The sequence below is a fragment of the Varanus komodoensis genome, unplaced genomic scaffold, assembly GCF_004798865.1.
Source record: "Varanus komodoensis strain SLA01 unplaced genomic scaffold, ASM479886v1 scaffold26, whole genome shotgun sequence".
In the NCBI taxonomy this organism is placed as follows: Eukaryota; Metazoa; Chordata; class Lepidosauria; order Squamata; family Varanidae; genus Varanus; species Varanus komodoensis.
Window position 1 is genome coordinate 3,965,523 of NW_025335684.1, and position 13,179 is coordinate 3,978,701.

At 52.5% G+C, this 13,179-nt stretch overlaps 1 protein-coding gene across 4 annotated transcripts in view; it reads right to left on the reverse strand.

The window, feature by feature from the left end:
* CARD11 (caspase recruitment domain family member 11) overlaps positions 1-13,179 on the reverse strand; it is a 76,067-nt gene that overhangs the window by 23,257 nt on the left and 39,631 nt on the right. For 3 of the 4 annotated variants that reach the window (XM_044433798.1, XM_044433796.1, XM_044433799.1), the window contains exons 8-14: positions 12,756-12,950; positions 11,906-12,085; positions 8,135-8,186; positions 6,781-6,896; positions 3,750-3,853; positions 1,464-1,516; positions 644-755 (exon numbers count right to left, since the gene is read on the reverse strand). In XM_044433798.1, the coding sequence (XP_044289733.1) occupies positions 644-755; positions 1,464-1,516; positions 3,750-3,853; positions 6,781-6,896; positions 8,135-8,186; positions 11,906-12,085; positions 12,756-12,950 (812 nt within the window). The remainder of the gene's footprint in view (positions 1-643; positions 756-1,463; positions 1,517-3,749; positions 3,854-6,780; positions 6,897-8,134; positions 8,187-11,905; positions 12,086-12,755; positions 12,951-13,179) is intronic. The other variant, XM_044433797.1, reaches the window with a different exon arrangement.

Here is a 13,179-nt window from a genome sequence, read left to right on the forward strand (position 1 = left end):
AGAACTTCTCAGCGGCTTGTGTCCATCCAAACAGAGCCCTTTAGCATCTAGTATCCACAAAGGCTGTTTTGACCCTCTTAAAGGCTGGCCTGAATGGCAGGATCAGGACCTGAAGAACATTTCCCATGCCTTCCAACGTCTGGTCTCCCTCATTTGCTTGACTTGAGGTGCTGTTTCAGCAATAAAGCCTTTTTGCAGACTTTACTCCCAAGGGAGAGAAGGGATGTTGCATTTCGCAATACTCCTTTGCAGAACAGATGCCCCCTCCCTGCATATAGAAATGTAGCAGGAAAGGAAAACAGCCAGGCTGAATTCTTCTCCTAATGCAGAGGGAAGCTGTTGGCTCCTGAGCTGTGAGGTTCTTTATCCATTGACATTTTTCCTCTGAACCTCCTGAAAGCTGCCCACAGCACTGGACTGCACGGCCAGCACAGGTTCAGCACCATGGAGAGCCCCCCGGAGGCCCAGAAGAACGGCTGCAATGGCGAAGGACTTCCTGGGCAGAGGAGCTAGAGCCTCTCCTGGTTTTGTCCATGCAGGAGCACCAACTGAGCTTCCCTCTGCTGAAGGTCCACCCAAGACAAGGCTTCGCTACTCCGCTCTGCCGAAGGCAGAAACCAGCCCAGGGGACACCCCGCTGTACCTCTCCAGGGAGAACTTCCTGAAAATGGAGTTGACTTGCTCAATGTCCAGCCCCTCGGACTGGTGGGAAGACGTTGAGGAAGGCAGCGAGGAATACCTGTCATGGAAGTCATCTGGAAAGGCAAGGACAGAAATGTGCTTAGCGGGGGGCGGGGGTGAGGGGGTCCCATTGCAGGTCCTGAAGCAGGGGCAGAGAAAGGAGGTCTGAGCAGACACTGCTGTGGCCCATTTGCATGGGCCGCCGGCGCATTTCCAAGACCAGTTCGAGGTGGTGGTGACACCTCGACCTTTGCGTGGCTCAGGACAGCAATACCTGGTGGTCTGCCTCTCCAGGTACGAGCGCACCCACAAGCTATGCTTCACATCGGAGCCTCTCCCCCAGATAATTCTGAGCAGCAGCATGGGAGAGGGCCACGGTAATGGCCCCACCACCGTGGGATGCTTCCATGCTGTGCCCAGCAAGGCCCACCTGTCCTGGGGCCACCACAAGCGTTACGCTGCTTCAGGCGAAAGGCAGGACGCCCCTCCCTCTCATTCTGTGTACAATCGCCACTGGGCCACCAGATGACTCTTCCTTCCACTCGGATGACGGGCAGCACTTTCCACCTTTCCTGAAGGCATCAGGACGGCCTAGGAGATGCCGAGTGGTTCGCACACAGAACACGGGTTCCTCCTCCAGCACTCGTCCATTGCCTCTTAGCACCTGCCACTGGAGCCAGCTGCTTCACTCGCCCAGTGGTAGGGCTGGGCCTGTCAGACCCCAGGTCAGCCTGCCTCCAGTGGGCGACGCAGCTCCACCAACTCCAACTCCACCTCCTTACCGTCTAACTCCAAGCCGTCGCAGCAAAAGCTGTCATTGTCTTCTTCCGTCAGGCTGGAATGAAGGAACAAGCAGATGGTTGGGTTCCTCTCTTTCTCACTTTTTACACTTGCAGCGTTCAGAAGCGGGTGGCAGAAGACGCAGCGCTGCAGCGCTACTTACGTAGGAGGCTGTCTGAGATGGCAGGTGAACTAGCTAGACTGCGCCAACAGACAGGCGTGTGCGAAGCGAAGGAGGTGCAAGGTTAGAGGAGGAACATCTGGAGAAGAATGCCCAGGGATGAGCGGCAGATTGGCAGCAGAAGCAAACATTGGCACTGGGAGGATGTCATGAGGTTTCCTGCAGGAGGGGAAGTCAGTCTCTCCCGCTTTCTGAAAGGGTTTGGCTATTTCTGACTCTCGTCTTGGAAACGTCTTGGTAAGTTTCATGCACAGAAGGCCCCTCTTTGACTCGGACGTGTTGTGCTTCCAGCTCCAGGAAGCAAGCAAACAAACTCAAAAAATAAAAAAAAAAACCCACTCAGGCATGCAAAATGTCACCAGCGGCAAGACGCCTGTTGAAGGGAAGCATTTTCAGGAATTGAAGGGAAAAACAGGGCTGCTTTCTCAAATGCAGCTCAAAGACTCCTGACAATTTCACCTGCCTTCCTGGGCGGGTCTTTTAGTTAATGCGGCACCCAGAAAGCGCCAGGATGGGGAGCAGAGGAGCAGCCTGGAGCCTTCCAGGTGTGTTGGCCTGCTGTGCCCAACATCCCTGGCTGGGGAGAATGGGCACCGCTAGCCAACACCTCTTGAAGGTGCAGTGGGACAACGAACTTGCTGACGGAGCTTCTCTGGAGGGCCGAAGCAGAAGCTGCACGATTCTACAGACACGTTCCCGACTTTGGAAGAGAAGAGCAGCTTGTCCTGAGCTCACCCCTTCCCTCCTCACCCTCTGGCTCCAACCCCTCGACGGCCCTTTGCTGTGCGGATCCTTACTGACACATGGTGGCGATCTCTACGTACCCTCCACCCAGCGGAAAGGAAAGTGCGTGCGAAGCTCTGCTTGGGCGATACTCTGCTCATGGCAAGAGTTGAACCCGGACTAGAAACGTCTCCCCAGTCCCCCTTTCCAAGAGGGCTGGGACTCCGCCGCAGGGTGGTTCTCGTTGGAGGAGCTCTTCCAAGCCCCTTCCGACATCGCATCACCGGATCCAATAACCATACCCTGCGCCTGCTCCTCCTGCAAAGCCTCCCTGCTCTCACGGTCAGCCTGGGGCACTGCGGGAAGCAACCCTGCAGGAGCCTCAGAGGATTCTGGCCCCTTGTTGCGGCCCACCCTCAGCGCCGCCCCTTCCTCAGGCTCCGGTGGTGCATCGCCCGGCCAGGGAAAAGGGGTTACCCCAGGGATGTCGAACTCAGAGCAGGAAGCTGCAAGGTCAGCAGAGAAGCAACACTAAGGAAAGGGGAAGGGGCTCATTTATACCCGGGGACCGGGGTGCGGGTTGCAAAGAGAAGCTGCACCGCGGAATCAGATTGCAAGAAAAGCATTCAAAGACAAAGAAAGGCAGGAAAACTCCACTCGTACAGGCCAGCCAAAACCAACTTGAAGGACAATAAGGCCCCTTTCCCCTACTCCTCTACTGGACGCATTTGGTTTCCTTTCTTTTCCCCCCACTAGAAGGTCTCCCCCCGGCCCCAAACAACGATTTTAGTCCACAGGCTCCAGCGGGTTTAGTTCTTTTAAAAAACAGGGCTGTGTGAAAACGTCTCGCCTTCCTTCGTTATTCTCCGTTCGTGTGCCATGAACTTGGAGGTGAGGTGGAGCGGGATTCAACTTTTTCCTGGTGGGTGCCAAAACAAGGAAGGAGAGGGCTTGCTGGTGGCAGCCACGGTGGCCACGATTCTCCCAGTGCCCTCCGGGGAGGTGCCATGGAGCCTTGTCCCCAGGGGAATTCTGGGAAAGGGGCTATGGCAGGAGTGAGAAACTTGTGCCCTCGAGCTGTCTGGGCCTCCATCCTCCCCATGGCTCTGCTGACGAAGGCTGATGGGAACTGCAAGCTGAAGGGCAGAAAACAGTGCTGGGTCCTTGTGACTGGGGATGATGGCCACCAAGCCACTGGGGAACAGCTGCCTGGAGAAGCTGCACTGACTCTCCTTGCCAGAAGTCAGCACTAAGACTGACCTTTCCTGCAGAATTTGAGCCTGGCTTGAGGCGGAAATCCCAAGCCCACCTTAGAGGGGAACGGGGGATTATACAAAGCGGATGGACCTCGCTGAGCGTCCCTCCTTGGCCCTGGGGCACCCACCTGGTATGGGGCGCGTCTTCTTTGTAACGCCGGACGATGGAGTCGTTCCCTGGAGGCTCCGGGGTTGTGGACATGAGGCTTGGGTTGCGACTCCGTAGCGTTTGCTGCGTGTGGACGAGAGGGCCAAAGATGAGCAAACACACAAATGGCCGCCCAGCCATCACACCACAATCCTCTCTACAACTCTGCTCAGGGTGAAGCCCCTGGAGCTCTGTGGGGTTTTCTCCCAGGGAAATGGACAAAGGCTTGCAGCCTATAGACACCACGGTCCTTTTCAGTCCTTGCCCATTTGTATCAGGGATATCGAACTTCACGCCTGTGGGCCAAATCCAGTCTCCCCTTCCGGCTACACTCTCTTCTCCTGGGTTCACCCCTTTCCCTTGACCACGGGATGGCTTCCTGGCTTTTGTTCCCCCTCTCCCCTGGGCCCTAAAGGCTGCAATCCCGCTTAGTTACTGGCACTAAGAGCTTTAGGATAAAATATGCACGTCTTTTGGCCCTGTCACCGCTGGCCAATGGCAGCTTTTTGGAATGGAATCTGGCCTACAGACTGAACAAAGTTCAAGGCCTCTTCTCCACCCGACACATTCTTTTCTCTCCCACGAGTTCCCAGCAACTGGGATCTTTGGAAGATGCCCAAGCACGAAGCATCTCAAGCCGGGGTGTCTGGGTCACCGACCTGCTGGAGCCGGGCTTTTCCACACCTTCCCGGCTTTCTGCCTTCCCACCAACCAACATGCTTGTTGGCTGCACGTCTGATGGCGAGGTGCACAATCCTCTATCCATCACAAGGCAGGATTTACATAACGACACAGGGGTGATTTCCTCCCCCTCCACCCGGTGGGTTCAGTTTAAGCCTCGAAATTAGTTTTCACGTTTGCTGTGGAACAGCAGGGGGATTTCAGGTTTATTTATCAGCAGGGCTGACTCCAGGTTTGCAAGGGCCAAGGCAGCCCCCTCCCCTGGAAGTCCACCCTTGTCTGCAGCTGCTCTTCCTCCTCATCCTCTTCCACATCATGGCTACCCCTTGCTCGCCCCCCCGTCTTCACACTTCTCTGAAATATGCCATACAGTTTGCACCTCCAAAAATGTACCAAAACACACATGGCAACACTTGACTTCAGGTTTAAATGCATATTATACGATGAGAGAGGCAGGAAAATGTTTTGCGAAGCAATATATTCAACCGATTGAATGTGTGTGTTCTAAAAAAATCACAGGTTGATGCAGGAAAAGAACCGGCTGAGGAAGGAACAGAGGAAAAGTGGACCCAACCAGAAATAAAGGGACTTGCAAAGCTGTTGCCCTCGGTTCACTGCCCATCAGATAATTGTGGCGATACTGAGTTAGACGGATGAGTATTCTGTATCGGCAGCTTCTCTCCCCAATTGCCATTGTGGAGCCTGGGCCAATCCTGCCTGCCTGGTTTACTGGTTTCTGCTTGCTCCCTTGCTCAGATCTCTCTGCTCAACCTCTCCCTGACCCAAATTTTCTATCTGCCCCCACTGGGAGCTGCTGATGCCACACACGCGTGTTTGTGTCTGTGTGATGCACAGGACCCTTACAGTGGGTTGACTAACACAGCTGGAATCTTGAAGAAATGTTGTGGGTGCTTTCACAAAATGGCTGCCCGGTCAACCCCGCCCAGGCAAGACCGAAAGAAGAGCCACTTTTCCAACAGCCTAGGCGGAGGGGGTGTTTGAGCCCCAAACCCCAGAAAGATGGGGCTGGAACGCAGAACGTCCTTTCACAGCAAGCCAGCCTCCCAGCTGGGAAAGAAACCGGCCACACTTCTGGCCAGCAAGAGAGGTGCGTGTGGGTCTTTGGCTCTCGTGGGGTCCAGGCAGGGGACCCCAGGGCTAAACGGTGACAGCTGTTCCCTGCTGCCCACGTTTGCTTGCTGACCTGCGTGGCAGAGCTGGGACTGGAACGCATCATGGCCGGAGTTCTGCCCTATCGGCTGCATCGCCGCAGCCACCAATTACTGCTGTTACAAGCCGGCACAGCTCGCGTCCACGGCAGAGCGTTCCTTTAATTTCCTGTGGGCTGCGTCTCTTCCAGACCTCCAGCGAAGTGTTTTTGAGCGAGGCCTTTTATTAACACTCCACAAGACCGTTCCCCATCTAAGTCTCTGCACCCGCTGTGTCCCTGATCGCTTTGTCAGGTAATGGGATGCCTCCTTTGAGATATTATGGGAATACTTCCAAGCAGGGGGGAAATGGATCAGCTGGTGTCCACCAAATCCCCATCCACTCCCAGCTTCTAACAGCACCCTGATCCTGACCCAGCTTTGGTTAAGGACACGAAACTGTAAGGCTTCTTAGAAAATGATACGCTTAAAAAAGTTTCAATTGCAATGCTGCAAAGAAAGACTACCTGTACCCTCCGACAGCTAAAATTGATAGAAGAGACTGTGAAAGGCAGGGAAAATATCTTTAAATAAATATAACTCAGCAAGGGGATATTTTTTGAAGAGGAAACCACTCTAATAAAAAGGACATTAATGGTGCAATCTTGTGTAAGATTCGACTGAAAAGTACCCTGCCATCCCAGTATGGACCAGACAGCATAATGCAGGTGCATATGATCTGGCCAGGGCAACTTCTTCTTCCTTCTCTTTTCTCCTCCTCTATTCTTTATTTACTTATTTTATACTGTTAATTTTAATTTTATATTATTACGTTTGTATCTCAGTGCATTTTTTGTATTTTTGTATTTAGTGGTAATTTATTATGTTCTATTGTATTTCAATGTATTTTATTGTGTTGTAAGCCACCCCGAGGCTTCGGCAAAGGGCCGCATAGAAATGTTATAATAATAATAATAATAATAATAATAATAATAATAGTAATAATAGTAGGAATTGTAGGACTCTTTTCTGTCTGGATGTGTATAGGATCGTGCTGCAAAAATGATTAAGGCTGAAGACTGGTGCAGCCTTCAATTTTGTAGAGGTTGAAATCACCAACACAGAAATAGACCCGTAACTGCAGAGAAGGTCAGGCAAGGCACGGGCCCATCGTCCTCTTACAATTTTGCCGACTTCACAGCTGCCCACCGAGGTGCTGATGGAAACAGAGTTGGAGGAATTGGGGTCCGTGTGGTTGCTGCTGGTGTCTCCTCGGTCTTCGTCGTTTCCTCGAACTGCTGGATCACAAATGACAAGAACGGGTAAAGGCAGAGGCAGAGGGGATGAGCGATGACCGAGATGCTGGCGTTACGGCCTGGAAATAATTCTGCGCAAACAAGATTCCCGACACACGTCATTATTACTGGAGTCGGCTTTACCAATCCTCTCGTGGTTCTGTCGCTAATTTTCTCTCTCTACTTGCCTCCTTTTTTGGTTTTTGCTCCAGTAACCAAGAAAATCATTTGTTTGTTTGTTTGTTTCCTGGTCTTATTGAATGCTTCCCTTTTTATCCAAAAATCCCCATGGTTGGCGAACAGATCTAAACAGAGAGCTGCAAGTCCTTGTTGAGTGTAACTTTTGGGAATTCACACATTCAAATGCTTTGTTAAACTGGCCTGTCCCCCGCATCCCAACTCCAACTATCAGCATGAATGCATGAAGTATTTTTAAAGGGCCAATGTTTAGTTAAATCGGATTCAGATCTGGGTACTCGGCATCCATCCATGTACAAATGCAGTACTTTTTCTCCTGCTATCTGCTGAGCTTAGCAGAGGGGATCTTCCTCCTCCAAAAATACCTCCCCTGAGTCCTAGCATGAGCTGATCTTGACAACTATACATGAGCTGATCTTGATATTTCTTGCACAGAAATATCCTCAGCCAGAGTTTCTATAAACAAGGCATGTATTGCATCCCCAAGATCCCTCACTCAGGGAAGTTTGCAAGGCTACCAGAACCTTTCTGGCATTCTGCAGACTTTGGAGGTTTTCCTTTTTCCAGCAAGGAAGCTCTGGTATTAAATTTGGAATGACGACTAACCAGAACATAAGCCTTGCCTATTGCCAGACATTCACGCTACTGCAGCTAAACCAAAGCACCACCTTGTGGCTAGTTAACAGAATATAAGGAAAGCAGAGAAATAAAGGTTAAAACAAGGGGAAAGGTATAAAGGACACATTTTTCTTTCTGAAGTGAAAAAGGAGGAAGAATTCTCAGTCATGGAAAGGCTTAAAACCCTCATGTGGAGAAGTCCCCACAGAGAGATGGGAATCAGGACTGGGCCAAGCACCTGTCCTTCTTAAGTGAAGTGTACAAGTCTTTGCTCTCAGGGAAGAAAAAAGAACTCGCTTATCTTCGGGGAATGAAGCGCCGCGTCTGCTTGCTTGGAAATGTTTGTTAGAACAAGTGAGACAGCTTGAGTATTAACAAGAAAAACTGATGAGAGAGGCAACGGGGATGTGAGTTTCTTCTCTGACCTTGAAATTCTGATGCTTTGCTCCATCTGACGGGGGATTTTATTCTTGGCAGCTGAAAGAGGACAAAAATCACGCTGAACTAGGGAGATGTGTTAGGGTTCCCCGGAAAACACACACCTCCCACACTTTCCCCAGTCACAAGCAATGGCTTTGTGCACCTCATTTGGAAAGGAAAGGAGAAAAGGCAGAAGTAACCAATATATCGCAATGTCTGTTTTGTAAGAATCACAGGGATTTTGTTCAAAAGCCATACTTGGTAACTCCGGGGAACAGGCATGAGAAAGTTTGTACAATCATTGGGAAGACTGCTAGGGGACAACAGGCCCCCTTGCGGAGGTCAGCTTTGAGGTTGCCTAACTGGAAGCAGGGCTGGCAGAAGGCAGAACACCGTTGCCAGAGCAAGCCAAGGCCTACTGACCCCAACCCAACGTTCAGTTCACCAACCAGCAGCCAAACAGACGCCGCTGGGAATCCTACAGCAGACCACGAACGCAGCGACACTTCCCAGCGGCTGCATCCCAGAAGGCCATAGTTCAGTAGCGGTATCCTTTGCGCCTCGTTCACACATTATGACATGCAGGCCCAGAGGGACAGCTCAAGACATTCCGCTGCCCGGAGTGAAGAACAAGATGGCGGCCAGACCGATGGACCAAAGCCGTACCTGTCCTTGGCACTGGAAATGCAACTGCATCTTCTCCCCCGCCAGACATGCACACACCCGAAAGCAGCCGGAAAGCACAGGGGGTGCAAGGGAGATTGTTGGCCCCCAGCTTTCTCCCCCAATACCTTGGAATGGCGGGGCTGGCAGTGAAATTCCAGCCACGTGTTGCGTCAAAGACATAGCTTACCAGTCGGTCTGAGAAACCGTGGTGTGCGAGAGTCCTTGAACCCCAGTGTGTGATAGGACTTTTGTGTTCTGAGACAGATCACCTGTGTGTACTACGCAGGTGAGCAAAAAGGTGCAACAGTCTAGAGATAGGTTTTATATTCCCATGCAAATATACCAACAACTGGACTGAGATGGTATGTGATATCCTTTCCCCAAACTGGTGTCTTCTGACTGGGGGATTCTGGGAACACGTCTGGAAGGCTGGGAAAGACTGGCAGACAGTGTATGGCTGGGGGATTCTGGGAACATGTCTGGAAGGCACCAGGCTGGGGAAGACAACGTATGAATAAGTTTGAAGACAGCTGTCAGTGCCAGCTCTGAAGCTTCTCATTCAGGCCATACCTCCAGGCCAGGATGTGTGCTAATAAATCCCCAGGTCTGTCGCTGCAGTCCAGGTAATTTTGTATGTGGGGTTTTTTATTCTGAACAGGAGTTCCTTTGCTTGACAGTGAGGTGGGAGCAGCATTTAGGACAATTTCCAGAAGGCGATCAATACAGGCAGAAAGAAGCAACCCATTCTCCTGCTGGAGCTAAATCTGCCTTAGTAAAACTTTCTTAGAGTTTAACCATGTGGCAGAAGTGCTTGTTACTCAGTCAATCAAGCAGAATCAAGGATTTCAAGCACATCTCCCTGTACACTTGAATGAGCAAAAGACATGGCTTAATTTAACTCTGAATTAGGTAGCTAATTTTGCTCTGGAGTTTGGCTGACTTTGTTTCTCTGACTCTTTCCAGCCAACAGGAACTTTTCCACCCTCTGCTGTCCATCAGTTCCTCCATTTGCTCTGGTCTTACAGTACCACTCAGATTTTTCTGAATTTTCTTTTTTTGGGTGCTGGTGCAGAAGTACCAAGGAGTTATATTCTGATCAGAACAGACCTATGGAATAGGACTGATAACATCCTTTAAAGTATCCCACCTGGGCTCACGGTTCTCCACAGGGAGGGTGAACCGTGACAGGTTCAAAGCAGCTGTAGCCACTGCTCTTGGTGGCCTTCTGTAGCTAGAAGGCAGGGCACCAGAAATACCGTGCCGCCCACCATGGTGCTTTAACACTGAGCATGCTCAAGGCATCTGTGCTTGTTTACTCAGAAGCAAGCAGCGGAGGGTTGCTTCTAGATTCCTCATGTGCTGATGAAAGCATGCCACAGTCTTTCGGTAGAAAACGCGCCTGCGGGTGGCTCTTCTCCAGATAACGGCTCCCCTCAAGGGTAGGCACAGTCAGGCCGCTGCTGAGGGCCCACCCTGCAGCAGGGGCCCAGCGGCACGAGCCCCTGGGAGCCGCTCCCCCTCTTTGGCATTGCAACCCGCTCCTGCACCTGCCCCTCACCTCAGCCCAGGCAACGGAGGTGCTGAGCAGGGGCGAGAGACGGCGAGGCCACCTTGCTCCGGGCTCTCTGCCCATCAAGCAAGCAAGCGGTAACCAGGATGAGGAGGAGGGGGAGGAGCAAAGCAGCTGGGACCATGGCCAGGAGGAGGGAGGCTCACCGGGGGAGGGAGAGCAGGGGCCCCTCCCAAATCTGGAGCTGGCATTCAGGGTGGCCACATGTCCTGCTTGACGGAGGTTGGCCATCTATCTGTCGGAAGAGGAGCCTCTAACCGAAGGCACCGTCTACCTGCAGGACTGTCCAGGTCAAGTCCAGCTTAGAGGTAAAGCACCCTAAGGAGGGGGAGGGGGAGCTCTGAAGGTGCTGCCCATCCTGCCCCAGCTCACATCTGGACAGCTGGCTGAGTCACTGAAGCACATCTGCTCCACTGCAATGCATCACGTTCCTATTTAAGTCATAGCAGTTGTTTCTAATCTGCACCTCTCCCCCCCCCCCCACACACGCCTTAGCAGATGCTATTTTATGCAAAGCAGTGTCCTCTTTCGCGATCTTTCTTGTGCATCCTTTCCCCTTGTTTAGCAAGGCTTCAATAGCCAGTTTAGTCAGATGCGTTTAACCCCTTTTCCACCGTGCCCCTTCTCCCCAGAATCCCACCTCCGAGTGGCTGTTTGCTGTAAACAGTGTGTGTGTGTGTGCGTGCGCGCGTGTGCGTGCGTGCGTGCGTGCATGGGTGGGGGCAGGAAGCAAAAACCATCTTGGGGGGATTTAATGGGAAACGTGTTTTAGAGAAGGAGAAAGCGTGTCAGCACCGCACAGGTGTTCTGGGGAGACGTTCCAGGTGTCAGCATCTGTGAACAGGCTTTTTGGAGGATGAAACTGCAGCAGCAGAACTGCAGCGGTGCCAAACACAGGAGAGAGAGGCATCTTTCGAAAAGATGCTGCTGAATCCGGGCTCCATGCAAGGGCTGATAACTAAACAGGTTTCTTTAAAGGGGTGCTAAATGGATCTCTAGCCCAGGGCCTCCATGGTGCCAGAGGGATCCCCAGCTTTCTGTTCTTGACTCCTTCAAAATTTTACATTTTAGGGAGACCTCAACAAATTTAGGGCAACGGAGTCTCCTTCCTGTTCTTGGATCTGCTGTTCACCAGGTTTCTAGAATTACCAAGGAGGCTTCAGCCCCAAAAAACAACAAGGCAGTGGCAGCCCCAAAAAACAGCAAGCAATTCCAAAGAGCCACTTGCTTATCGAAGAGCAACTAATTCCTTTCATTGCAAAATGGACCAAGAAATAGCTTTATTTTTAGTGAGATTGTTGTTCACCTGGACCTGTGATCTGATGCTGGAAAGTCCAGTCAAGTGGAAGAATATGGGGCAGAGGAGAGGGAAGTCATAACGAGGCCCTCAAGTCTCAAGCAGAACCTCCCACCAGAACCTCTGGGCATTCAAACCTCATTAGGAGGGGTGTAACGCGGTGTCCTGCAACGGCAGGGGGTTGGACCTGATGGCCTTCATGGCCCCTTTCAACTCTAATATTCTAGGATTCTAGGAATGTACCTGGATGCCCTTCAGGTTCATCCGTCTCCGGAATCGAGGCTGATCCAAGAGAAAGAACTTGCTGTCTTCAGGGGATTCCTCAGATGTGGAAGAGTCATCTGCCTCCTGGCCGTTGGTTTTGGGGCAGGGGATCTCGAGAGCCTGGGAGATCACTGTGAGGGGCAGATTCCTTGGTAAACTCTGGAAAGGAAGGAAAGGGGACTGTTGGCGAGATAAACATGGTCTCCTACTGAGATAGTAGCCCTTTTGTCGTACACAGCGCAGAGTGGGGAACTGGTGACCTGAAGACCTTGGGATGTGGAGCTTGGCTTGGCTTCATAAGGATCTCAGCCCCCTTGGCGAACTCAGTCCTCTGCTGGATTTGGTGCTTTGACAGATGGACTGCAAGGGGACGCAGCCCCCGATCGAGCAGGAACACCCGCCCCCTCCAAGTGGTAGCTCCCCACTGGCCAGAATGAAAGTCAGGGCCTGGATTCTGAATGCCTGGGGCGAAGCTCGGAAGTGGCGTGGGGTGTGAGGCTCCACCCCAGAGCACACTCCCCTTCCTCCCAGTGCCAGCCAGTTTTGGTGGGGGCAGCGGTCCTGCTTCAAGCGTGTCTTCAGCTGGAGCCTGGGAGTGTTCGACGGCCAGGGATCGGCCTGCAGCACGTCCCAGTCCCCGCTCACAAGCCGCTGACGGGCACTGATGTCCCCCCACCGCCTCGCCCCCTGCTGTCCCTTGGACCACCGGGCGCTGCATCCAGAAGCAGAGCTGCCTGGCCCAGCCAAGCCGGCCCACCAGCAGCACGGCAGGTGCTGGCGCCAAGCCCGCCCAGCGCAAGGCACCGGAGCAGGCCCTCGCTGGCCCTACCTGGTCGTAGCAGTTGTCCTTAGAGAGGCGCCTCAGCTTGCATTCCAGGTTGATGATGCAGGCCTCCTTCCGGACCACCTCGATCCGGAGTTCGTCGTTCCTTTCCTCCAGCTCCCGGATCTGCTTCCGATATTTGTCCTTCTCGATCAAGCACTGGGCATACTGGGTTTGTGCCTCATCACGGGAACGGAATGCCTCCGGAAGCAAGGGAATGTCAGATACCTGTTCTGTCATGGGCCACCTCGATCCCATTTCACCCCAGAATGTCAACCCCTCCAGGAGGGGATTTTTCCCCATGGTGGCTTAAGTTAGAAACACAGAAACAGAGCGAGTCGGAAGGGGCCTCCCGGGCCATCTAGTCTGACCCCCGGCTCCAGCCGGCTCTGCTCACCGTGTGCAAGTCCAGCCTATCTTTGAACACCCG